The sequence below is a fragment of the Scyliorhinus torazame genome, chromosome 15, assembly GCF_047496885.1.
Source record: "Scyliorhinus torazame isolate Kashiwa2021f chromosome 15, sScyTor2.1, whole genome shotgun sequence".
NCBI classification, from domain to species: Eukaryota; Metazoa; Chordata; class Chondrichthyes; order Carcharhiniformes; family Scyliorhinidae; genus Scyliorhinus; species Scyliorhinus torazame.
In genome coordinates this window covers 176,488,065-176,513,195 of record NC_092721.1, presented here as the reverse complement: position 1 = coordinate 176,513,195, position 25,131 = coordinate 176,488,065, and the positions used below count along the sequence as shown (strand labels likewise).

At 40.2% G+C, this 25,131-nt stretch overlaps 1 protein-coding gene across 5 annotated transcripts; it reads left to right on the top strand.

Moving 5' to 3' along the window:
- Window positions 1-330: 330 nt before the first annotated feature.
- Window positions 331-23,847, top strand: LOC140392012 (dolichyl pyrophosphate Glc1Man9GlcNAc2 alpha-1,3-glucosyltransferase-like). 5 transcript variants are annotated; one of them, XM_072477152.1, is made up of 13 exons: window positions 331-462; window positions 4,172-4,250; window positions 8,480-8,673; window positions 10,987-11,096; window positions 13,039-13,106; window positions 13,270-13,396; window positions 14,951-15,054; window positions 17,108-17,228; window positions 17,533-17,672; window positions 17,913-18,052; window positions 19,667-19,764; window positions 20,783-20,855; window positions 22,693-23,847. In XM_072477152.1, the coding sequence occupies exons 1-13, from the start codon at window positions 374-376 to the stop codon at window positions 22,925-22,927; spliced, it is 1,578 nt and encodes a 525-aa protein (XP_072333253.1). In that variant the 5' UTR covers window positions 331-373; the 3' UTR covers window positions 22,928-23,847. The 5 variants fall into 5 exon arrangements, with proteins under 5 accessions (XP_072333253.1, XP_072333256.1, XP_072333258.1 ...); XM_072477153.1 differs by having other exon boundaries at window positions 332-462; window positions 8,480-8,523; XM_072477155.1 differs by lacking the exons at window positions 20,783-20,855; window positions 22,693-23,847 and adding an exon at window positions 20,607-20,774.
- Window positions 23,848-25,131: the final 1,284 nt, after the last annotated feature.

The window sequence follows — 25,131 nt, the reverse complement described above, 5'->3', positions numbered from 1 at the left end:
GGGCCCTGAATCGGTCGGGATAGGGGCCGTTTCGGAGAACACTCGGCCTCCATTTCGGAGAATCCCGCCCAGGGAGAACGTGCAGACTCCGCACAGACAGTGACCCAGCGGGGAATCGAACCTGGGACCCTGGCGCTTTGAAGCCACAGTACCTAACTACTTGTGCTACTGTGCTGCCCTTCAATAGGACTTCCAAAAATTATATTTTTTTAAAGATCTGGAATATTTTATGGATGTTACTGTAACAGGTTCCCATTGAGTTGCTTACTTTATACAAATAGGGGTTCAAATGCTGCCGTATTGCCTTCACTCAGTGAGTTGCTTTGCTCGCACCAGCTGACTGCGAGTTTGAATAAAGTTGAGTGAAAGAGCAATGGCGGCGCCCAGTGCGAGTAGTTGGAGCTGGTTCGTGCCACTCGCCCTCGGTGTGACCCTGTTAAAGTCTCTGCTTATCCCAGCTTAGTAAGAGCTGCCCCGGGCACGGGGGTCTAATCGTCAAAACTAATTTTTAAAATAAAAGTATTTTTCGCCGCACGGGTCCGGGGAGAGGAGCGGCCTATAGCAGCTGTTATAAGTGCTGTTTTTCTAAATGAGACTTGCATCAAATGTTTCCGAAAACGGGCACGCGTTTTAAGGGTTATATCTTAACGCTAAAGTTAAAGGACAGGCGTAAGCGGTGTATTTAATTGGGGATTTTTCTAGTTCTCTCCATTGCAGCAGCCATTTAATTTCAGTAATTCGGGTAATGGGTATGTCCACTGCCTTACCCAAATCCACATTCTTGTTTGTACCTGTGGATTGTGACTGTAAGGTACTTAAATTGGGGAGGGGAATAGTCAGAATGACTGACTAAATCTTGTCCACCCATGGATACACTTCCCCTAGACATTGATCTAGGATTATTTTCTTCTTCCCTAACTAAGGGATTCCAGTCCTCCATCTCTACCCAGGTAGCATATTTCAATACTCTTGTAGTTTAAAGGGCACCCAGCCTGTAAGTGCATCTTGCCAGGTCAACAAGATCCTATCTGGTGCAAAGCTGTGGGCCTAAACTGCCCCTTCACTGTTTATATGAGTCGGTGCAGTATCTCACTGCCAAATACATTTATCCAGTGGGTCATCACGGTGGAATGAAACCAAGTTGTAATTCATTTATGTGAAATGCCGTTTTTAAACAATGACTCCTAGTTCCAGATTCTCCCTCCAGAGGAAATATCTGCTCCAAATCCACCCTGTCATACCATTCAGGATCTTAAAGGTTTTGATCAAGTTGCCTCTTGTTCTTCTAAACTCTATTGGATACAAACCTAACTTCTCCAATCTCACCTCAAAAGACAAATCTGCTCATTCCTGGTATTAGTTAGTCACCCTCCTCTGAATTGTTTCTGATGCATTTGCATCTTTTTGTCGATAAGGAGACCAGTACTGTACACTATACTCCAGATGTGGTCTCAACAATGACCTGTATGACAGAAGCATAACTTCTCTATTTTTGTAATCAATTCCCCTCACAATAAACAACAACATTCTATTAGCTTTCCTAATTACTTTCTGTACCTGTATACTAGCCTTTTGTGATTGCACCAGCTCACCCAGATTTATCTGCATCTCATACTCTGCAATTTCTCACCATTTAAATAATAAGCTTTTTTTATTCCTGCCAAAATGGACAATTTCACATTTTCTCACACTATACTCTCATTTGCCAAAGTTTTGCCTATTCATTTAACCTATCTATATCACTTTGTAGCCTCCTTGCGTCCTCATCACAATTTACTTCCCTATCTATCTTTGTATCGTCAGCAAATATAGCAACCAATACCGTTAGACCTTTCATCCAATTCATTTATATAAATTGTAAAAAGTTGAGGTACTACATGAAATGAATGAAAATCGCTTATTGTCACGAGTAGGCTTCAATGAAGTTACTGTGAAAAGCCCCTAGTCGCCACATTTTGGCACCTGTTCGGGGAGGCTGGCACAGGAATTGAACCGTGCTGCTAGCCTGCCTTGGTCTGTCTCTAAAAGCCAGCGATTTAGCCCAGGGAGCTAAACCAGCCTCAGAAAAGAGGGTGGCATGGTGGCGCAGTCGTTAGCACTGCTGCCTCATGGCGCCAAGGACCTGGGTTCGATCCTGACCCCAGGTCACTGTCTGTGTGGAGTTTGCACTTTCTCCCCATGTCTGTGTGGGTCTCGCCTGCACAACACAAAGATGTGCAGCATATTTGGATTGGCCATACTAAATTGCCCCTTAATTGAAGATCCCTGTAGCTCACCACTTGTTACATCCTGCCAACAAAAAAAGACCCATTTATACCAACTCTTTATTGTTACATAGCTAATCTTCAATCCATGCCAATATGTTACCCCCTACACCATGATCTTTTATTTTCCGCTGTGACCTTTGATGTGACATCTTATCAAATGCTTTCTGGAAATCTAAGTACAGTACATCCATTGCTTCCTTTTATCCAAAACACATGTGGCTCCTTCAAAGGATGCCATTAAATTAGTTCAACATGATTTCACTTACCTGGCCACATCCTGTCAATCAGACCTTCCAATTATCCCATCTCTTTGTTTCTTGCTGCTCAGCCAAATTCTCAAACAGGTCAGTAAATTTCCTCAATTCTGTGACCTTCAATTGTAGTCACTATGAGGGATGTAGCCGAGTGCCTTCTGGAAACCCATATACATAGCATTCATAGGAAGACCTATGACCAGTACTCCAAAACGTCAAGTCAGATTCACCAGGCATGACCTTCCCTTTACAAATCTATTCTGTCTCCCCCTGATCAGCTCAAAATGTTCAAGTTGTCCAGTCACTGAATCTTTAATTTTGGACTCTAGAAATTTCCTGACAGCAGATGTTAAGCTAACTGTTCTATAATTCCCAGACTTCCCTCTCTTACCTTTCTTAAGTAGCAGAATTACATTCAATTTTCCCATCTAACGGGATGGTTCCTGAATCAAAAACTTTAGAAGATTATAGTTAGGATAGCTGTAATGTTCTCAGCTACTTCCTTTAAAATGCTAGAATGAAAACAATCTAATTCTGCGGGTTTACCATTCTTTAGTGCTTATGTTAATTATTTTGAGTCTCTGTCCCTGATTCAATATTAGTTTTCTTGGGATGTCCAGTATGTTGTTTTGTTCCTCTACTGCAAATAATGATGCAAAGTTCAGCACGTTTACCACTTTTTTATGTTCATTTATAATATCACTAATCAAATGTTAAAGGACCCACATTGCTTTTAACCACCCTCTTTTCCCTTATGTACTTGTAAAGGTATTTTGTGTTGACTTTGACATCCTCTGCAAGTTTCTTTTCTTATTTTATTTTTCTCGCTCTTACTATCTGTCTTGACACCCTTTGCTGCTCTTTGAATCTTTTCCATTTGCCTGGTCTGTTATTTTTGCCATTCCTGTGTACCTTTTAATTTTATGTAGTCTCTTCTTCAGTTGTATGTGGTAATTAGGTATTTGGGAATTTTGGTAAATTTGGTAATTAAAGTTTATGCTCCTTAGGGGTTTATTTTTTTTAAATAAATTTAGAGTACCAATTCTTTTTTTTCCAGTTGAGGGGCAATTTAGCATGGTCAATCCACCTAGCCTGCACATCTTTGGATTTGTGGGGGTGAGACCCACACAGACACGGGAGAATGTGCAAACTCTACATGGACAGTGACCCAGGGCCGGGATCAAAACTTGGGCCTTGCCGTCGTGAGGCAACCGTGCTAACCACTGCACCACCGTGCTGCCCCCTCCTTAGGGATTTAAACTGGTTCCATATTGTATTCAATTTTTTTATACACCTCCCAACTGATCATGTCATTTTGCTCATGAATAATTTTCACCAGTTTACTGTGGTCAATCTCCATCTCTTGCAATTGAAGTTAGCCTTACCTGAAGTTTAGCAGTTCTTTCGCATCTCCCCCGTTGCAACTTTAAGCTCAATCATTCCATGATCACACTTTGATAAACGTTTACACACCATTAGATTGTTAACTTTTATAGTTAATATTTACAGCTTGTTTAATTGATTTGCAGCTGTTCTGCAGCAAACGTGACCAGCTGATTAGGTGTATTTATCATTTCAGTAATTTGGGAGTTATGTCACTGATCTATTTCCATGAAATGCTTAATTATTATTTGACTGTTTCATTTGCAGTCATTCAACAGACTTTGAAGTCCACAGAAACTGGCTGGCAATTACTCACAGTTTACCTGTTTCACAGTGGTATTATGAAGTAAGTCTTTATGCTTTAAATGTAGCTTTATGGTATATGAAGGATGAGGGTGTTCAATGTGCAATGACAACTCAGTCATTTCTTTCATAGAATCCCTACAGTGCAGAAGAAAGCCATTCGGTCCATTGAGTCGCACCAGCCCTTTGAAAGAGCACCCTAACTAGGCCCACTCCCTTGACCTATCCCCATAACCTCACCTAACCTTTGGACACTAAGGGAAATTTAGCCTGGCCAATCCACCTAACCTGCACATCTTTGGACTGTGGGAGGAAACCAGAGCATGTAGAGACGGGGAGAACATACAAACTCCACACAGATAGTCACCCAAGGTCGGAATCGATCCAGGGTCCCTGGCATTGTGAGGCAGCAGTGCCGCCCCTGTCATGTCCTATCAGTCATGATATAAATGAGAACGACCATTTTATTTGATGCATTCAGAGGATCTTCATTTCTGCTCATCATAACATCCAATTGTTTATTATCTGGTTCCAGACTTATTCTTTCTCCAGAAACCCTTTCCATGAACTGAACGCTTTTATGTGAAAGCTGCAGCCGCAAGGTTATCTTCTGTTGGCTTAGACCTGTGACCTCTTACCTTACCATTATCATTTAACTTGACATTATGTCCTGAATTTACTGCTCCTGAGACAAAACCCATGTCCGCTTCCACCTAAAAGGACAAAGACACATCAGAACACCACTACCTGCAATTCCTCTCCAAGTCATTCACCATCCTGACTTGGAAATATATCGCCATTCCTTCACTGTCGCTGGGTCGAAATACTGAACCCTTTCCCTAACAGAACATTGAGTGTACCTACACCACAGGGACTGCATGGTTCAAGACCATCACCTTGAGGACAATTGGGGATCGACAATAAATGCTGGTCTAGCTAGTGATGCCCATATCCCATAAATGAATAAAACAAAATTGTGAACGTAGATGCCTCTTTGAAGTCTCCTCCATTTACCAGGGTAAAATGTAAAAATTGCTTAAATATTTCTTTGTGATTCAGTGCTCCGATGCTCGGAATCAGCCTTTTCCCTCCCTGTGCACCACCTCCTGGTTTTATTTCCTGTTTTATGTCTGCATGATGAATCTGTTCACAGTACTTGAATTGCATTTAGAACTATACATCGTACAGTTCCAGTTGTAAAGGTAACGCCTGGAATATTTCTAAATGATTAAATATGGATGGTTTCCAAGCTAGCACAGTGGTTAGCACTGTTGCTTACAGTTCCAGGGACCCGGGTTCGATTCCCGGCTTGGGTCACTGTCTGTGCGGAATCTGCCCGTTCTCCCCGTGTCTGCGTGGGTTTCCTCCGGGTGCTCCGATTTCCTCCCACAAGTCCCGAAAGACGTGCTTGTTAAGTGAATTGGACATTCTGAATTCTCCCTCCGTGTACCCGAACAGGCGCCGGAGTGTGGCGACTAGGGGATTTTCACAGTAACTTCATTGTAGTGTTAATGTAAGCCTACCTGTGACAATAATAAAGATTATATTATTATACAAATATAGTTTTCAATTGCAGGAGGATTAGTGGGCACAGTACGCAGCTGCAATTCAGTCCTCTTTTTAAAACCATGCATTCTGTCCTTATTCTTCTAATACTTTGATATCAAAATAGAATATAGTTAAACAGAAAAACTTACAACAGATTGGAAAGCATCAAACTGGAGTTTCTCTACAGTTCAGATGACACAAACATGGGCACTGTTGTGACACCACTGGGAGGAGGAAATCATTATACCATAAGCTTACATGCACATAAGTAGTTCTTATTTTAAATGTGGGACAGTGTAAACTGTAAGATTTTTAATATATTAATGGATAATATCAAATCCAAGTAACAGTAAAAATCTTAAGAACAAAACATGGCTTTAAAATGGTGACTGAATTACTTTTCCTCATCCTGATCCAATTATCTCTTGCCCTTGAACCCTTCTTCACAAATAATAGAGTTGGTTGACTCCCCTTATGAAATAAAAAGTAAAATGGAGGCTTATGGTAGATATCGAGGGCTCAAAACAGCAGAAGCCCTAGAGGCGTATAGAATGTGTAAGAGGGAACTTAAAAGGGAAATTAGGAGAGCAGAAAGGGGATGTGGAAGGATACTGGCTGGTAAAATAAAGGAAAAACCTAGGTTGTTTTCCAAGTACATTAAGGATTAGAGGAGAACTAGGGAAAGAGTAGGGCCCATTAAGGACCACAGTGATAATTTGTCTGTGGAGCCGGAGGATGTAAGTAGGCTTCTCAATGAATATTCTGTGTCGGTGTGCCTAGTGAGACGGATAGTGTGGATATTCAATTTGGATAAATGTGAGGTGATACACTTTGGCAGGGCAAACATGACAAGGGAATACATGATGAACAGGACACTGGGAAGCACCGAAGATCAGAGGGACCTCGGTGTGCGTATACACTCTGCCCTTAACGGTAGCAAGGCAGGTGAATACAGTGGCTAAGAAGGCACATGGTACACTTGCCTTTATTAGCCGAGGCATAGAGCATACACAGAAGATGGCGCCGGAGCTAGGCGACTCTCTGCGAGCTCTCCCCAACAAATCCACTTTTTACTTAACTTATACTCGTTCTAATCTTTTAAAATTTAATTCTAAGACTAACATTACTATTAACCGCTCTCTTTTATCTATTCTTGCCCTATTATGTATTTTCTTTTCTTCCCTTTTCTTCCCATATACTTAATGATCTGAAAAGTACTTTTCACTGTACCTCGGTACACGTGACAATAAACAAACCCATCCATCCAAGAGCAGGGTGTTCATGCTGGAACTGTACAAAATGTTAGTTAGGCCACAGCTAGAGTAGTGTGTTCAGTTTTAGAATCCACATTATAGGAGTGATGTGTTAACACTTGAAAGGATGCAGAGGAGATTTACCAGTACACAGTTTAGTGCGCTGGAGAGTTTTGGCTATGAAGAGAGATTGGATAGACTGGGGTGGTTTTCCTTGGAGCAGAGGAGACTGAGGGGGGACATGATTGAGATGTATAAAATTATGAGGGGCATAGATAGAGTAAACAGGAATAATCCGTTCTCCTTGATGGAGGGATCAATGATCAGGGGGCATAGATTTAAGGTAAGGGAAAGGAGGTTTAGAGGGGATGTGCAAAAAATACTTTTTCACCCAGAGGTGGTGGGAGTCTGCAACTCGCTTTCTGAAAGGGCGGTGGAGGCAGAGACCCTCACAATATTTAAAAATTATTTAGATGTGCACTTGCGATGCCAAGGCATACTAGGCTATGGGCCAAGTGCTGGAAAATGGGGTTAGAATAATTAGATGGTTGTTTTTGACCAGCACATACATGATGAGCCGAAGGCCTTTTCTGTACTGCACACCTCTATGACTCTAATGCTATGGGAAATCGATTGGTAAATGCAGACAGGTCAGACATTGAATGTCGATTTCAGATATTTATGGTAAATACATCTATTTTCAAGGTGGAGGCAGATAGACTCTTGACTAACAAGGGAGTCAAAGGTTATCGAGGGTAGGCAGGTGGAATGTGGAGATGAGGCCACAATCAGATCCGCCATGATCTTATTGAATCATGGAGCAAACCTGAGGGGTCGAATGGTCATCTCCTGCTCCTGATTTGTATATTTGCATGCCATTCTGTCCTCTTGGTTGAAAGAAGAAAATTTGGTGGATTTTATTTCAATCTGCCTATTTAGATTTACCTTGGACATTCCTGCAAAAAATATAGACTATTACTGTTCACCCATAAATTGTATTTGGCTATTCAATAAACAAATTGTAACAAAACCTGTCTATTGCCTCCTTGACTATCCCCCTGCAAAACCTTTAACAGAAGCTTGTTAACAATAATTTCTGTTGAGTTTGTGATGGAAGGTGGATAGAAATTTGTAAAAAGATGAATTTAAATGGATAAGGGAAAGAAGCAGAATTCAATACATTGCACTGTTCAGAATCACTGTATGCATAGTGGGTAAAATCTATAGCTTTCTTCTGCATTGTAACTTTATATGATTGTATAAGACCATTTATAGTAATGGCCATTAGCAAAAATAGTCATATAACCAAAATCTTCTCATGATATTTGCTTGATTTCAATAAATAACATCTTTTAGTTGATCCAATAATTAAGTCAAATGTAACTTTTATTTTCTTCTTGTTCTCTATTATTTCTAATCCTGTTTTTTCTCTCCACCACCCCCCCCCCCCCTCCCCTCATGTCAAATGTAGGCAACGTCACAGTGGACTTTGGACTATCCACCATTTTTTGCATGGTTTGAATATCTACTCTCCTCCGTTGCACAATATTTTGACAAGGAAATGCTGGTTGTCCAGAATGTTAATTATGCCAGTAACGCAACAATCTTATTTCAGCGACTTTCCGTTATCCTCGTGGATGTAGTATTTATTTATGGAGTAATGGAGTATGTCTTAATATTACCTTAATATTTATTTTTTAAATGCTCGTGTTAGTTATTAGTTGTATAGCAAATATGAACATTTGAAAAGTTAAATATCAGTAATCATAAAATATTTGTGAAACTACCAACTTTGAGAAGTGGAGGATCACTGCATGTTTAAAGTGTTGATTTAAAAAAATATGTTTTGCTCTTCTGGCCTGAAAGTGCTGACTGTTTTGAAGATATGGTTCTTTGGATACTGGTACTATATTGGTACCAGGCCCAAATGGCCATTCTTCATCTTTTGTGTCAGTAGTTTATTCAACAATGAGAGAGTGTTTCTTAAGCATAGTGAAGCTCATCTGATCTCCACACGTGCACTTTCCAGCACAGAGCAGCCTAATGATGTTGCAGCCAATTGTACTATCCCAGGCTGAAATCAGCTAACTCAGGATTGAACCCTGGGACTTTTATGTGGCTTAGTATATCACACTGTGTAATGCATTAGCTACTGAGCCATTGGAGGAGTTCCACTTTAATTATTTATAATTACATCAAGTCAGCCAGTGATATGACTGCTTATCTTTCAAACAAAAGGTGAACTGTCGGTCTCAAAAAGTATCTGGTATTGCAACTCATTTATTACACCTCAGGGGGGAGCGTTCTGTTTGGCTTCATGTTTTGAAAGAAAACGCTAACAAGAAAAAAGTCATGGTTCCCGGTGCCCAGTCATAGCTGATGAGAAATGCATATCCCATCCTGATTTCTGTGTCCTGGGATTGTCGATGAGGGTAGTGGCACATAGGAGACTAATCAGCAGCCATTGTTTTTAAAACTATTTAATAGTAATCCCCCACTAAGCTGAGTTACCAATCCAGTTACACTGTTAAAGAGGGAGCTGGGATGGAGTCCAGGTAGTTCCCACACAATCTGTGTAAGTTCCATATTCCCAGCAGCCAGCTGTAAAATAATGTTGTTGGAAGATTGACAGCTCATCACCATCCATATTACATACGAATTAGTAGCGGAAGTAGGCCACTCTACCCCTCGAGCCTGTTCCACCTTTCTATAAAATCATGGCCAAACTGATTGTAACTTCAATCTCACATCCCTGCCTACACCCAATAACCTTCCACCCCTTGTTAATCAAGAAACTCTCTAATACTGCCTTCTGCTTCCACCGCCTTTTGAGGAAGAGTTCCAGTCCTGTGTGACCCTCAAAGAAAACATTTCTCCTCATCTCTGTCTTCAATGAGTGACTCCTTCTTTTAAACAGTGACCCCAGGCTCTAGATTCTCCGACAATAGGAAACATCCTTCCCACAATCACCCTGTCAATACCCCTCAGGATCTTAAAGGTTTCGGTCAAGTCATCTCTCATTCTTCTAAACTCCAGTGAATACAAACCTAACTTCTCCACTCTTTCCTCATAAGGCAACCCGTCCATTACTGGCGTAGTCTAGTAAACCTGAGAATGGAGCACAACCATAGATTTCATAGAATTTACAGTGCAGAAGGAGGCCATTCGGCCCATCGAGTCTGCACCGGCTCTTGGAAAGAGCACCCTACCCAAGCCCACACCTCCACCCTATCCCCATAACCCAGTAACCCCACCCAACACTAAGGGCAATTTTGGACACTAAGGACAATTTAACATGGCCAATCCACCTAACCTGCACATCTTTGGACATCTATGAACCATAGAGAGAACAATTCTATGTACATTGATTGATATAGTCTCATTCCTTAAAAATGGATTTAAAGTGATTGTTTTAAAAAGTCACATTGACCGCAAGTCTTTCTGTTTTCCCCTACAAATAGACTTTGTATCTTGATTCTGACGTTTTAAATACTTTTAAAGGCAGTATATGGATATCTTTGGAATTAACTTAAAATGATCTGCTTAAAATTACAGGATGGTCAAAGGACATTGTCATTTTAACATGCAACCAAAGCAAAATCCCCTAAATACTTTGCACCATTTTTCCTACCGCAGTCAGAAACTTTCCTGAGTTGAGGGGAAAGCACATCAGTCTTGATGATCTTGGTGATCAACGTTACAAGTTACTTTATTCTTTAGAAATGCCACATTTAGAATATACTGCAGTGTTGCTCCTACAGTATGTACAACTACAAAATGTGCAAAAGAAAATCCCATCCTTGGTATTCACTTTTAACAATTTTGATGCCCGCACAGTTAACTGCAATTGAAAAGCAATTCAAAACATGATCCCCGAGGGGAAAGATGTGTGTTAAATCATTGCACTGTCCAGTTCTCAGTAGAATAAAATGGAAAAGGAATAGTCAGTAAGAGCACTTTTTTTGTCCTTTTTTAAAGGTGTTGCAAGTGTGTAAATAGAATAAAAGAGTCAAAGGAAATAATGGAGAGACCAGCTTTTATACTTGCAGCGCTGCTACTTTGGAACTTTGGATTACTGATTGTTGATCGTATCCTTACATTATAAAGCACATCCTTTAAAACAACTAAAGGATAATAATGCACAGATTCAAATGCCTTAAGTTAGTTTCATTTTCCTCATCATGACGAAACATTATCGGTGTTCCTAGCTAATTTTAGTCAGTAAATATGACGTGCCATAACTTATATTAATGTATAACACTTTAGTCTGTTTTATAATGGTAGAGGCTGTGGGCATATTTCTTAGCGTAATTTATTATTTTAAATCATTACCACCACACCATGGGCAGTGGTAGTAAAAATGAGTTTACTTCAACAGCACTATACATGGATGACTTTATCTGATAGTTTTGATATCTTTATTGCTTAACAAAGGTGTACAACTTGCAAACCTAGTTGTCAATATTTTTAGTGGTATCCTGACTAACACCACTGCCATGGGGGTCATGGAATGTTAGGATGTTGAACACAACTTTCAGAAAAACTTCAGGACAGGTGCTGTGTTCCTTGACCCCCCCAACTTACGACACCATTTGGCACAAGCGGCCTCTTTCTGAAGATGTCATGCCCCCACCCCCGCCGACTAAAAGCATCAGAACATTGTTGAATAATCAAAGGTTCAGAGTTCATCTTGGACAGGCAAAAAGTACATGGAAAAGACAAACCAATGGACTCCCCGAGGCTCATTACTGGCTCCAATCCTGTTCAACTTGTGCACATATTATCTTCCAAAACTATCTTCTGAAAATCATATATGCCAATAACATCTGCTTCGCAAATCACGCCTCCAACTTCGACACCTAAACAAAGACTTAGCAGGACTTGAACAATACTGCAACACGTGGAGACTAAAGCCAAGCCCTGTAAAAACAGAATCCAGCTTATTCCATCTTTACAATGGAAAAGCAAATTTAACATCAACTCAACATCCAAATAAATGGCTACAAGTTAAAGCACTGCTCAACTCCATACCCTAGAGTGACTTTAGATAGGACACTGACTTTCCGGAAACATCTAAAAACGACAGCCTAGGTGAAGCCCAGAAATAACTTGATTGCCATACTAGCCAGCTCAACGTGGGGTGCTGCTACCACCGCCCTCTGAACTCGGAAGAGAATACTGCACCCTCATTTGGTAAAGATTATCACACACATACACACACACACACATAAACACACATTTGACACCAGATGACTGCTACCATGCGTATCATTGTTGGAACACTAGGCTCAACACCGCTCCCTGTCCTGGCAAGGATCACTCTTCCACATATCCGCCGACTTGCAACAACCCCAAAATGATAGAAAAAGTTTGCAATGCCCCCCATCTGCCACTTCATGTTGATCTATTTAGCCCACCCAAGGTATGACTCCCATCAAGAAGGCCAATCTAGAAAAACCCTCCCACACAAGACTTCAATGCAAATCCCACCTGGCAAATGAGTGGGAATCAATGGACGTGACAAACATGTACTCGGTCTCAAACCCAACCGAACAGCTGCCTGGTTTCAGCCTTCCAAGGAAAGAATGGTCCACCCTGAACAAGTTTAGGACCAGCCACTGCCCCTGCTTGGCCACCCTCCAGAGATGGAGCATTTGTATCAGCCCCCATGTGCTTGTGGGAGAGTGCAAACTACACACCACATCATAGAAGGATGTCCGATCCACAGACCCAGCTGAGTCCACACTCAACGCAGGAAGAAACTGTTTGGTTTAGGGACTTTGCATTCACTACATAAATAAATAGGACATTGTAACTTTCCAGAATGCCACATATTGCTCAGAAGCTACTTTGGAAAGGAATTTCCGCAGGATCAAATCTTAGGAGATTCACCTTGAATTACATTGATAGAGGACAGAGAGCAGATGTCCTTTCTCTGATTTGGATGTGCATGATGTGGGAAGAAGTGCTGACTTTAATTTTAAAAAGCTTCTGTGTTTGTATGCTTAATATTCCTTAACTCAAACCCAGATATTCATTTTCAGTACAATGGCTTCTTATTTGGTTTGATGCTTCTTTCCATTGCACGGATGTTTCAGGTAATTTGAGAAATTCAGTCCAATAACTAATAAATAATTGAATGCTATTCTCCTCGGTGTTTGCTCATCGTACACATTAATCACAGGAATGTGAATGGGCTTACACTCCTTAATGTTAAAAAAAACACAAAACTCAATAATTAAATATTTGGTTTTATTACAGGAAAGACATTTGGAAAGTGCATTACTATTTGCAATCCTGATGAACTTTAAGCACATTTTTCTCTATGTGGCTCCCGCCTATGTTACTTACTTACTACGTTCATATTGCTTCACTGCGAACACACCAGGTACTGACTTTTTTAAACAAATTGAAATAATGTACAGCTCTGTTTAGCCCTTTGACTTGCATTAAAATGAAAAGCAGGGAAGAATTACAGGGTTGGTGCCAAGGTGTGCAGAACAGGGGAGAAAAGTATAAAAGCAGCAAAGAAAGTGGAGCAGGAAATTACATAAACCAGATGTTGTCTTTTGTGAAATGATCACAAGATAATTACAGTTGAGGAAGGCCCATCTTCAATTCTTTCATCCATAATGATCCCAAAATGCCTCTTGCTATAAACAATTGCTCCTTAAAAAGATTTCCAGAGGGTTGTGCGACTTTGGAACTTTGCCTCAGAAGGGGGTGAAGGTGGGTTCATTGAATAATTTAAAGGCAGAAGTAGGCAGATTTCTTGTTAGGCAAGGAAATCAAAGGACATCGGGGTAGATGGGAATGTAGAATTTTAAACACAAATAGATCAGCTATGATCTTATTGAATGGAGGGGCCAAATTCCAACCACTAATAACAATAATCTTTATTGTCACAAGTAGGCTTACATTGGAAATGAAGTTACTGATGCCTTGCAAAGGCACTATAACGATATGATACAACAGAATGACTTGCTACGTGATGTCAGAGAGCGATTAATTATAATTAGTTTCAGAAATTTATAGAAAGTGTTTTTTTTTCTATCCATGATGAATATTCAAAAGGCTAAATCTTTAATTCCTGCTGAATACCATTCTTCTTTGTACAAGCTAAGCTTTATTTTGTTTTGTATTTCAGCATTCTGATTCATTTTGTGCTCTAATTTTTGTAAAGTAGGTTTGCCGCAAGAAGCATTTTTACTGGCTGACCAATTCAGGAAAATTCTTCTCCCTCTTTCACTCTCTGAGGCAACCAGCTTTGCTTGGGATACTCGTTTAGAGAAGCATTGACATCAAAATGTTTCATAATTTCCTCAAATATTTAACTAATTCTGCACTAAATGTTCTGATTACCTCAACTACAAAAGACACTTATAGTAAAACATTGGAGACCCTAATACATTGTTGCATGAAAATATTTTTCTACTTTCATTCTAGTAATTTTGATATTACCTCTTTTTGTGAATTTATTCTCCAATAATACCGTTATTAATGAAGCTGCAACAAAACTTCGAAGAACAGTTTTATTACTATACTTTTTTCTGGTCCTAATGTTAGGCCTAAGAAAAAGTGGATGTGTAAACTTGTTACGCTAATCTCTTATGTTTTTATTCTCTGTTAACAATTAGTCATGACATTTTTTTGATTGTTAATTTAGCTGTCTGACATTCAGTCACAGTGACCTATTCAAACTGACTATCCTAATATCTCCACTCTGTGTTTATGTGAAAGTATTTATTTTTAAAAAGCAAGCAACGTTGGAGCTGTCTGATTTTTTTTTTAATGGGTATGGATGGTGAATATTATCTTTTGGATTCAAAATGCCTCGTCATTTAATTTTGTCATTGCTTGGCTTGTAATTAATGAAACATTTTCTTTTGTAATGTCCTCAAATCATAATTTGCCATTATTGTTCCTTGTGTTTATTTTTAAGATGGATCTATCCAGTGGAAGAGTTTCAGCTTTTCCCGTCTTTTTGCCTTGGGATCTATAGTCTGTTCTGTTTTTGCTGTTTCCTTTGGGCCCTTCATAGCCATGGTAAAGATGAGCTTGATAAGTTGAATTTAAAACACGCTTTTGTGAACTTTATATTTCACTGCATTTAAGATGTAATTTTGATGTTCGTGGATTCCCGTTGAGCATACTTTTATTTATATTGCGGGGGTTGTGCAGTTCTACACAATACCAGAAGACTCCAGTGTCAAACACGTTATTGTGTTTGTAATATGCGCTCTGTGGACATTAGCCCAAGAGCAGGAAGCATACTTGATATATTGGAAGATATCTGGAGAAACTCGTAAAGGGCTGCTGAAAATATTGACAAGGATGCAGCCACTTAAAGGTAAGTGGCTGTGTATGGGGGCAAACATTATTTTGGTCTTGAAGGCTATATGCAGGGTAAGAAACTAGAAGATAAAAGTCACAGGAGATACTAAAGGAGTCATTGGGCAAACAGTAGAGGGCACAACCACAGATTCACTGTCATGGATGGATGAAGTTGACCTATTGCATGAGGTAGGTACAAGGAATGTTGCTTGATTTAGCACTCAAGGACATCCTCCCCAAAGGCAGCAACACATGCCTAGAAAGAGGGCATGCCTAGCTATGTTGAAGGCTATGTGCATTATCTACAATACTTGGGAATAGAGATGGGAGAAGACACCGTACTTCTAGCACCCTAGCAGGGTAAGATTACCTAATAGTATCATGTCCCAAAAACGTTTGCCACTAAGAGTTGCACATCAACTTCGTTCACATCTCCTGCCATTTGCTGTTCGTCCATTCCAAGCCCTATATATGCTCACAGCTCATGCATACCTATTCTTCCGCATGGCATGCATTTAAATTGCAAATTATAGTTGAAAGCATGCTGCTATCCTTCAATTGCTGATGGTGTCATCAGGGATAATATAAGATCTTGAGAACAGTTGTAATAACAATATTGCTGAAGCACCAGATATTAATTCTTGTTTCTTAACTGATGTAACTTCAGTTCTTTTACTCTTAATTTTGACCCTATGACAATGAGGAAATGACAATACGTGTTCAAGATAAGATGGTGTGTGAACTTGAATGTTGACTTGGAGGTCATAGTGTACTCTTGTGTCTGCTGTCCTTATCCTTTGATTATCTGTGAGGTGCTGTTGAAGGAACTTTGACATCTTGCAGCAGTATATCCTGCAGCAATGAGAGGTTGAATAAACTCGATTTGTTCTCACTAGAACGACGGAGTTTGAGGGGCGACCTGATGGAGGTCTACAAAATTATGAGGGGCATAGACCGAGTGGATAGTCAGAGGCTTTTTCCCATGGCAGAGGGGTCAATTACTAGGGGGCAAAGGTTTAAGGTGCGAGGGGCAAGGTTTAGAGGAGATGTACGAGGCAAGTTTTGTACACAGAGGGTAGTGGGTGCCTGGAACTCGCTGCCAGATTAGGTGGTGGAAGCAGGGACGATAGTGACGTTTAAGGGGCATTCTGACAAATACATGAATAGGATGGGAATAGAGGGATACGGACCCCGGAAGTGCAGAAGATTTTAGTTTAGATGGTCGGCACAGGCTTGGAGGGCCGAAGGGCCTGTTCCTGTGCTGTACTGGTGGAGAAGGTGGATATTTAAGCTAGTATATGGAGTACTGATCAAGCAGATTGCTTTATCCTGGGTGGTGTTAGTTTCTTAGTATTATTTCAACTGTACTCACCATGGCAAGTCGAAAGTATTCGCTCACATATCTGACTTGTGCCTTGTAGGTGGTGGAGAGGCATTGAGAGTAAGGAGGTGAGGGAAGCTACTCATCACGGAATACCAAGCCTCTGAGCCTCTGGCCTGCTCCAGTAGCCGTGGCATTTGTGCGACAGGCCCATTTGAGTTTCTGATCAGTGGTCACCTTCCCTCTTCATATTGAGCTGAATATCAGCATATGTTTATCAGCATATGTTTAATTTGAAAATTAGTAATTTAAAACAAATGTTAAGATTTCATACCAAGTAATAGACCAGGCCTTTACTTAAAAGTATGCTCCTGAAGAAAATTTTGAGACCCAAGCACAGAGTTCCCCAAGCTGTTTATTAATAGATGTTTCTTTCTTTCCCAGGGTCAGCTGCCTCAGGTGCTTGCACGACTTTTCCCCTTCAAGCGAGGTCTCTGCCATGCATATTGGGCCCCAAATTTCTGGGCTCTGTACAATGTGGTGGACAAAGTATTATCTGTCATTGGTACGGTCTGGTTACTCTTATCGGGCATTAATATATTAGACGTCTCAGACATTTAACATGTTCGTCTCTGAGATATTAAACTGTCAATAGTGAATGGGAAGAGAAATTAATTCTTTATCTGAACATTGAAAACTAATAAATACTCAGGAAATTATATTTTCACAGTCCTGATATTTACCAGATCGAAGTTAATTATCTCACCAGTTGCTGGTGCTATTTCTGTAACTATCATATTAAATTATTTTATCAAACAAAAAGCTAATGTTCCAAACAACTGACAGGTAATTTCCATTTACGGATACAGATGTAAAGTTGCAACTACTGGATCCCGCTAAACTTTCAAAAGCATCAATGACTGGAGGTTTAGTGCAGGAGTTCCAGCACAGTGTCCTCCCTTCTGTGTCGCCATTCACAACATTGGTCTGTACATTGCTCTCAATAATGGTCAGTACCAGCACATACTTTCTCAATGGAACATCATTCTTTGGTGTTTATGTTTTTGGCATTGGTTGATGCAAAGATAGTAATGTTCACTTGATGAGATGAGTTTCCTAGTTTTGTATTGATTTTCTGCTTTTAAAGCTGAATGCTGGCGTGAGTATTTCATTATGTGGAAAATGGCCAGTTGAGACACAAAATAATTTTAACCAATGTCTTATACCTTTCCATATCTCTTGTTTCAAGCCTGCTATTCTCCATCTTTGGCTAAGACCTCGAGGACCTAGAGGGTTCCTTCAGTGCCTCATCCTTTGCGCATTGGGGTCGTTCATGTTTGGCTGGCATGTGCATGAAAAAGCCATTCTCATCGCGATACTACCATTGAGGTATCTTACATTTGTTCGCTTAGTGGTGCAGTTCAATACCACTGTAGCACGTTTTGTAATATCAATAATGGGGATTCTGTTACAATGGCAGAAGCAGAAATATTTCACCAATATTAGATCATGATGTGAGGAGCCCGTCGGGAATGGATGGGGTAATGAGCTAGTTACAGGCATGTTCAAACTGCAAATATGCAGGGGTCGCAAGTCACTGGTAAACCAGCCCCAACGTCCTAGCACCTCAATTCTATTTTGCATTTCTCTTTTGCTGTTTTGACCTGTTTGTGTCTCTGGGGCTGGAGGTTTAGCAGTAGGTAGTGTTGTATTTTTAAAATAAATTTAGAGTACCCAATTCATTTTTCCCAATTAAGGGGCAATTTAGCGTGTCCAATCCACCTATTCTGCACATCTTGTGGGGTTGTGGGGGCGAAACCCACGCAAACATGGGGAGAATGTGCAAACTCCACACAGACCGTGATCCAGAGCCAGGATCAAACCTGGGACCTCGGCGCCGTGAGGCAGCAGTGCTAACCACTGCGCCACGTGCTGCCCTAGTAGGTAGCATTGTTGCCTCATTGGTGTAGAAGGTCCGTTAGTTTTAACAACGGCACATGTGGAGCGGCACAGTGGTTAGCACTGCTGCCTCACCGCACCAGGGACCCGACTTCAATTCCCGCCTTAGGTAACTGTGTGGAGTTTGCACGTTCACCCCGTGGGGAGCAGGGGTTTCCTCCGGGTGCTCTGGTTTCCTCCCACAGTGCAGAGATGTGCAGGTCAGGTGGGGTTACGGAGATAGAGCAAGGGAGTGGACCTAGGTACCTTGGACACCAAATATGCATGGCTGATTTAGGAATGAAGTTGTGATGTTGGTGTAGCCATTCATCCATCCAAGTGTTCATGCTTACATGTGATGAAAGCACAAATGCTGAGATATTGGAAAAACACTCGCACCTCTGGAATCATGTACCTGTACAATCAATATTGTTTCTGCGGGCAAAAGTGTTTTTTGGATGGGTTATAATAAATAGTGTGAGCACTTACAACCACCTAAAGTTCATTAATATGCTGTAATATATGTAGTATTACAATTTAATATACAAAGACTATTGAAAAGCACAATCATAGGTCTAGTATGGTATTTCTTTATAAGGGTTGAATTATTTTGCCCTTTTCAACATGAAAGAAAGTGATTTGCAATGACTGAAGGTGGTAATATAACTTGAGAGCGAAGATGGTGATCCTTCTGCAGAATCTTAAGTGCTCGAAGTAATAGGCTATTGAGTTGTATGATCATATTGAATGGTGGAGCAGGCCCGAAGGGCCAAATGGCCTACTCGTGCTCCTATTTTCTATGTTTCTATGTAAGCATCATGTACAGTTTTAACAGAACAACGATGCCCATGTCTGTACCAGAATTTTATAAACTTATTTCCACTTGTCTGTTACTTTTAACATTTTTCTAAAAGATAACTGACTCCTATCCTTATCTCATGACATTAAGCTGGTACTGGAACATATTCAAGAGACATGATTCCCTCACCTCCGATAATGAATTGTATTGTTGGAGTAAATCAGAAGCTGGACTTACGCTGCAATATTTTTCTCTTAAATCCTCAGCCTGTTTGCTGTGCAAAATAAAAACGATGCTGGAACATATCTCATCTTAGTAACAGCAGGGCATCTTTCCCTCTTCCCACTCCTCTTCACGGGGCCAGGTAAGGATAAGATGCTCATTTATATATTTTTTTAAATTTTGTGGATGCACTAAACAAATAGATGCATTTTATTCACTGATTTCCCCTCACTTTAAGAATTATATGAAAATATATTAAGCTTCTTTTTCTTAGTGGCTTTGCCAGGTAATGCGTTAAGATTTACAACCAGAATGGTAAGAGTCTTATAACTAGTTAATAGCCACCCAGCGTGAAACTCGTCCTGTGAGGGCCAGCGCTGGGGGTCGGTGGGAAGGGGGGAGGGGTGTAGTAAGGTTGGGGGGAGGGCAGCAGCAGGGCAGGAATAGAGCACCCCAAGGCTATTCATTAATTGATAGGCAGAATAGGCTTGAGGGATTGAATGGTCTGCAACTATTCCTATGATTGACTTGTACTCGAAGAGTACAAGAGTTCACCTGAGGAAGGAGCAGCGCTCCGAAAGCTAGTGACATCGAAACAAACCTGTTGGACTTTAACCTGGTGTTGTAAGACTTCTTACTGTGCTCACCCCAGTCCAACGCCGGCATCTCCACATCATGACTTGTACTCTGTTAAGCATTTGAATCCAGAATGTTTCTACCCTGTCTGTCATTAATATAAACCATAACTAGATTCTTAGAATAAATTTGATCACTTTGGCAGTGACCCGTTGCAACCTTGTAATTCATTTTCCATGTCTCATAAACATGCCACACAGTTAAAAATTAATAAACATGCTTATTTCTTTTCTGTGTACCGAGGAACCATTTCTAAATCAAAATCGGCCACAAGAGGTTTGCAGTGGGTAGTATATCTCACATTGAAGATATCATAGAGTTTGTAAACTGATTCCATACTTTTTGCAGGCAATGAGCTCAAAGGCATAGAACTGAGGCTACAATTATCGAGCCGTATGTTCGACTGTTCCCTGCAAGCGTGACGCCTTGCTGGCAGTATAGGGCTGGTGAATTTACTCTTGTTTGTCCTGCATTGTATTCCGTGCAATGCATTGGATTTGGTACTGATCTGTTATCCTTTATAGAGATGCCACTCAAAATCTGCCTCATGCTGCTGTTCACTGTATACAGTTTCTCTGCTTTGCAAGCTTTGTTCAGGTGAGTTAAAATGTATCTGTTCCTCTCTAGAAATCTATGTAAAACATTCTGCTGTAGAGATTGTGATAGTATGCGTTATCAATATTTAAATACAGTAATTACTGTTTAAATGGGAAGAAAAGCCTAGAGAGAGGAGTTTTGTTGAAATTACTACAACAGTTTTGTAAAAGCTCTATTTTTATCCACATGAAAAAACCTTCAAATCAAATGTCAAATGTCCCTCTCTTCTGGGCTGCCATAATATTACCAATAGGTAGCATTCCTGTGCTTCTTAGAGCAATTCCATATGAAATGGTAAACAAGGGTTGGAGAAATTAAAGACTGAAGATTTCCCCCTTGTTTTCCTTTTTATCGTTTTGTGGCTGAAGTGTGACTTCCTACAACCAATAAAAGAAAGTGTTAACTCAATGCATTTATGTATTTTCTTTAAGTAGTTTCTTTTCTATCCCAACCATGTTTAAATGTCCAGTTTCCAAATTATGTTGCTCCCTGTTGACTCAGGGATGATTGTGGAAACCAGAAAATATCCCAAGTCTTTTCCCAGGAACATTAGCTGAAATTGTTTGACACTGAGCTCCTTGGGACGGATGGCTAAACTTTTTGTCAAACAGAAAATGCTGGAAAAACTCAAGCAGGTCTGGCAGCATCCGTGGAGAAAGATAATTAACGTTTCAAGCCAGAATGACTTCTTCAGAGCTCTGAAGAAGAGTCATATGAACTCAGTGTTAACTCTGTTTCTCTTTCCACAGATAATAATCTTTATTAGTGTCACAAATAGGCTTACATTAACACTGCAATGAAATTAGATGCTGCCAGATCTGCTGAGCATTTCCAGCAGTTTCATTTTTATTTCCAATTTCTAGCATTCACAATGTTTTGCTTTTACCTTCATCAAATAGGTTGATTTGAAGGAGCACTTTAAAGGATGGAGAGGCTTAAGTGAATTCCACAGCCTAAAACAGTCCATGGTGGGGCAAAGGAACATGTTTTATTCTTCTGTCCCATTGCACATGGAGGTCCAAAGATCTGTTCCACTACAACATTTGACAAGTATCGCTCTTTATAGATGACAGGAATCGTTGGGAATGTACATCAGGCCTGCTAGCATGGCCTGCTGGGCGTCACGGTGGCAGAGTCGTTAGCACTGCTGCCTCACTACGCCAGGAACCCGGCTTCATTTCCGACCTCGGCTGACTGGAGTTTGCACATTCTCTCCGTGTCAGTGTGGGTTTCCTCCAGGTGCTCCAGTTTCCTCCCATAGTCCAATTATGTGCAGGTTAGGTGGATTGGCCATGCTAAATTGCCCCTTGTTGGGGGCTACGGGATAGGGTGAGGGATTGGGCCTAGTTAGGATGCACTTTCAGAAGGTCCATGCAGACTCAGTGGGCCAAATGGCCTCCTTCACTGTAGGAATTCTGTGATTCTATTGGATGATTCTCACATTCATGAAGCAAGAATCTCTTGCCTTTTGGATGCTGATTGATCTGTTGTATATTTACAGCAATATTCTTTTTTTTTTAAAATAACTATTGTATATGAGAACTAATGCAACAATGGCATAATAATCTATCCAAATCAGTAGAGTTTTATCTAGAACCTTCGGACAGGGCACGGTAGCTTATCTTGGTTTCACTTCTTGAAATATAGTTAAAGCAATGTGGACACTCGCCAGTTCAGCTGCGCGTCATCTTGACCAGCAATATGTGCCTCATCCTGTTCCCACAGAAGTTCCGAATCCCACTTAAATATTTACAACTTCAAACGTTCAGTTTATTGAATTAAAGAGGTATATATGGTAAATCCACTGAATTTCTAACTGATCTTGTTACCTATCTAGGAAAGAGGGATCACTTCTCAGCCTGCCTGAATCCATCTACCTCAGCGGTCTTGTTCCCCTGCAAGTTATTTGTGAGATGATTTATCCCCTAACGCCCTGGCAGCAGAGGTTTCCCTTTGTGCCACTGTTGCTCATTTCCGTATACTGTTCGCTGGGTGTTACCTACTCTTGGATTAAATTGTACATTTCATTCCTGAGGGAGCCACAGACTGACAGGAAGATGAAAGTACAGTAATTGATGGACAAAAAAGTTTTGTTTTATTTGGACATGTGAATATGCTGTTAACTTGGGAGTTACAATACTGGAATCATGGACACAGTACAGGAATCATGGACATGATACAGGAATCATGGATGTATTCCAGTGTTGAGACCTTAGCAGCTGTGATGCGTATCTTATTTTATTACAGGTTTTGAAAGCACTAGTGATGGGTGCGGCAGGATATTCAATTATGGATGTACTTTCAGCATCCTTAACGATAATTGCATGGTATTGTGTCATTGTTGATGTTTAAGATTAATTTAATTAGCCTGGAAAATTCTTTCCTGGTGATTAAAGATTTGTTCCTGTACGATTAATTTTTTTGTGTCATCCTACCCATGAATGCCATCAGATACTAAATGCTTCCACTGTATTTTGTTATGCAAAATTCAGCACCTTGAGACTATTGATGTTAAAATTATACGGATACTGAATTTTCAAATAATAAATCTGCATCACTCCTGCAAGAACCGCATTAACATTTTTTTACGTTGAGGTTTCCCTAGACCTCCAAACATTTATACACGTCTGTTCTTGGTTGAACATTTTTGAAAAAGATCTACTGATGTCTCAATAATTAATTTTTCGTAAGGCTCAAAAATGTTTCTACCAGCTTAGTGTATGTTTCCTGTTAACTTTTGTATATTGTGAATTGTAAATGTAACCCAGAATGGTGTTTAAAAGCAAAATCCTGCAGGTATGCTTTGATATATCATCAGTAACTACAATCCAGAAGCAAAACAATTTGCTAAGTGCAGAATAAATTTATTTTCTTATTTTGTATAAAGGATTACCCATGAAGGTAGAAACATTTGATAAACATTTGAGATTGAATTATGTCAAATCGCGAAATTCATTTTATATCACTTATAATAAAGGAAATTGTTTTTCTTGATTGTTTCAAACCTCATTTACTTCAAATCACTTAAAGTAGTGCTGGGGCATCAGACCCAATGTAACATTCACCAATAAGTCAACAAAATGAAGAAAGGGTGAGATTTGTGATTCTGAATTAAAGACATGGAACTGAAGAACTTGTGCTGACTATGCATCTCAACTGTGTAATTCTGAGCACAGTTGCACATGTCAATGGTTTTATGTGTTTTCTAAACTCTCTCACATTTGATGAAGAAGAAATTTAGGGAAAATAAAATAAACTTTGTGCATGCCTGAACAAAACCGCAGAATGCCGTAAAGAACTTTACAGTCAATTAAGTACTTTTAAAAAAAAATTCCAATTAAGGGCAATTTAGCATGACCAATCCACCTACCCCTGCACATCTAGGGGTTGTGGGGATGAGACCCACGCAGAGATGGGGCGAATGTACAAACTCCACATGGAAAGTGACCCAGGGCCGGGATCGAACCCGGGTCCTCAGCGCCGTGAGGCAGCAGCGCTTACTGCGCCACCATGCCACCGCATTAAGTACTTTTAAAATGTCACTTTTTGAATATACTCCTTTTGATGTCCTCTGACCAACTATCTTCACTTGCTTCATGAAGTTAGGACAGGCCAATTTGCAGCTAATTGCACATCTTCAGCTCCATTCACAATTCCTCTAACAATGAAGCACTCTATGCCAGCCTGCAGCATGAATGATTTCCAAGTTGAAGCGGTAACTTGACCACAAAAAAAAGGTAGTTGAAACGTGTTGTGAAAGTTAATCATCTTTAATATATAAAAATAATGAAGTTTAAAATGTGGTATGGACTCGAAAACAGCAGCAGCTAGTTAAATGTCAAAATAAAAGTAACTGAAAAGAATCAGAACTAACGGAGTTAAATACAAATATATATAAGTAACAACAACTACTAACGTCACAGCACTTATTAATTGATCAACAATGGATTTAAATAAGAAGATGCATAATAATAACACTCTAGCAAAAACAATGCTCCCTCTGGCCTTCAATGGAATCAGCATTGCCAACTAAACTATTAAAAACTTTGAGTAGTAGCACTAACAAAACATCACGGCCACGATACAGAGCAGAGTGACCAGTGATTCACCTACTGCCCCTGCTCAACCATCTTTAAGGCACAAATATGAAATGTGGCAATAAACTCATCATTGGACTGGAAAGCATTACGATCCCAACAGTGGCTAGGATAATAATCTTTATTGTCACTAGGCTTACATTAACACTGCAAGGACGTTACTGTGAAAAGCCCCTAGT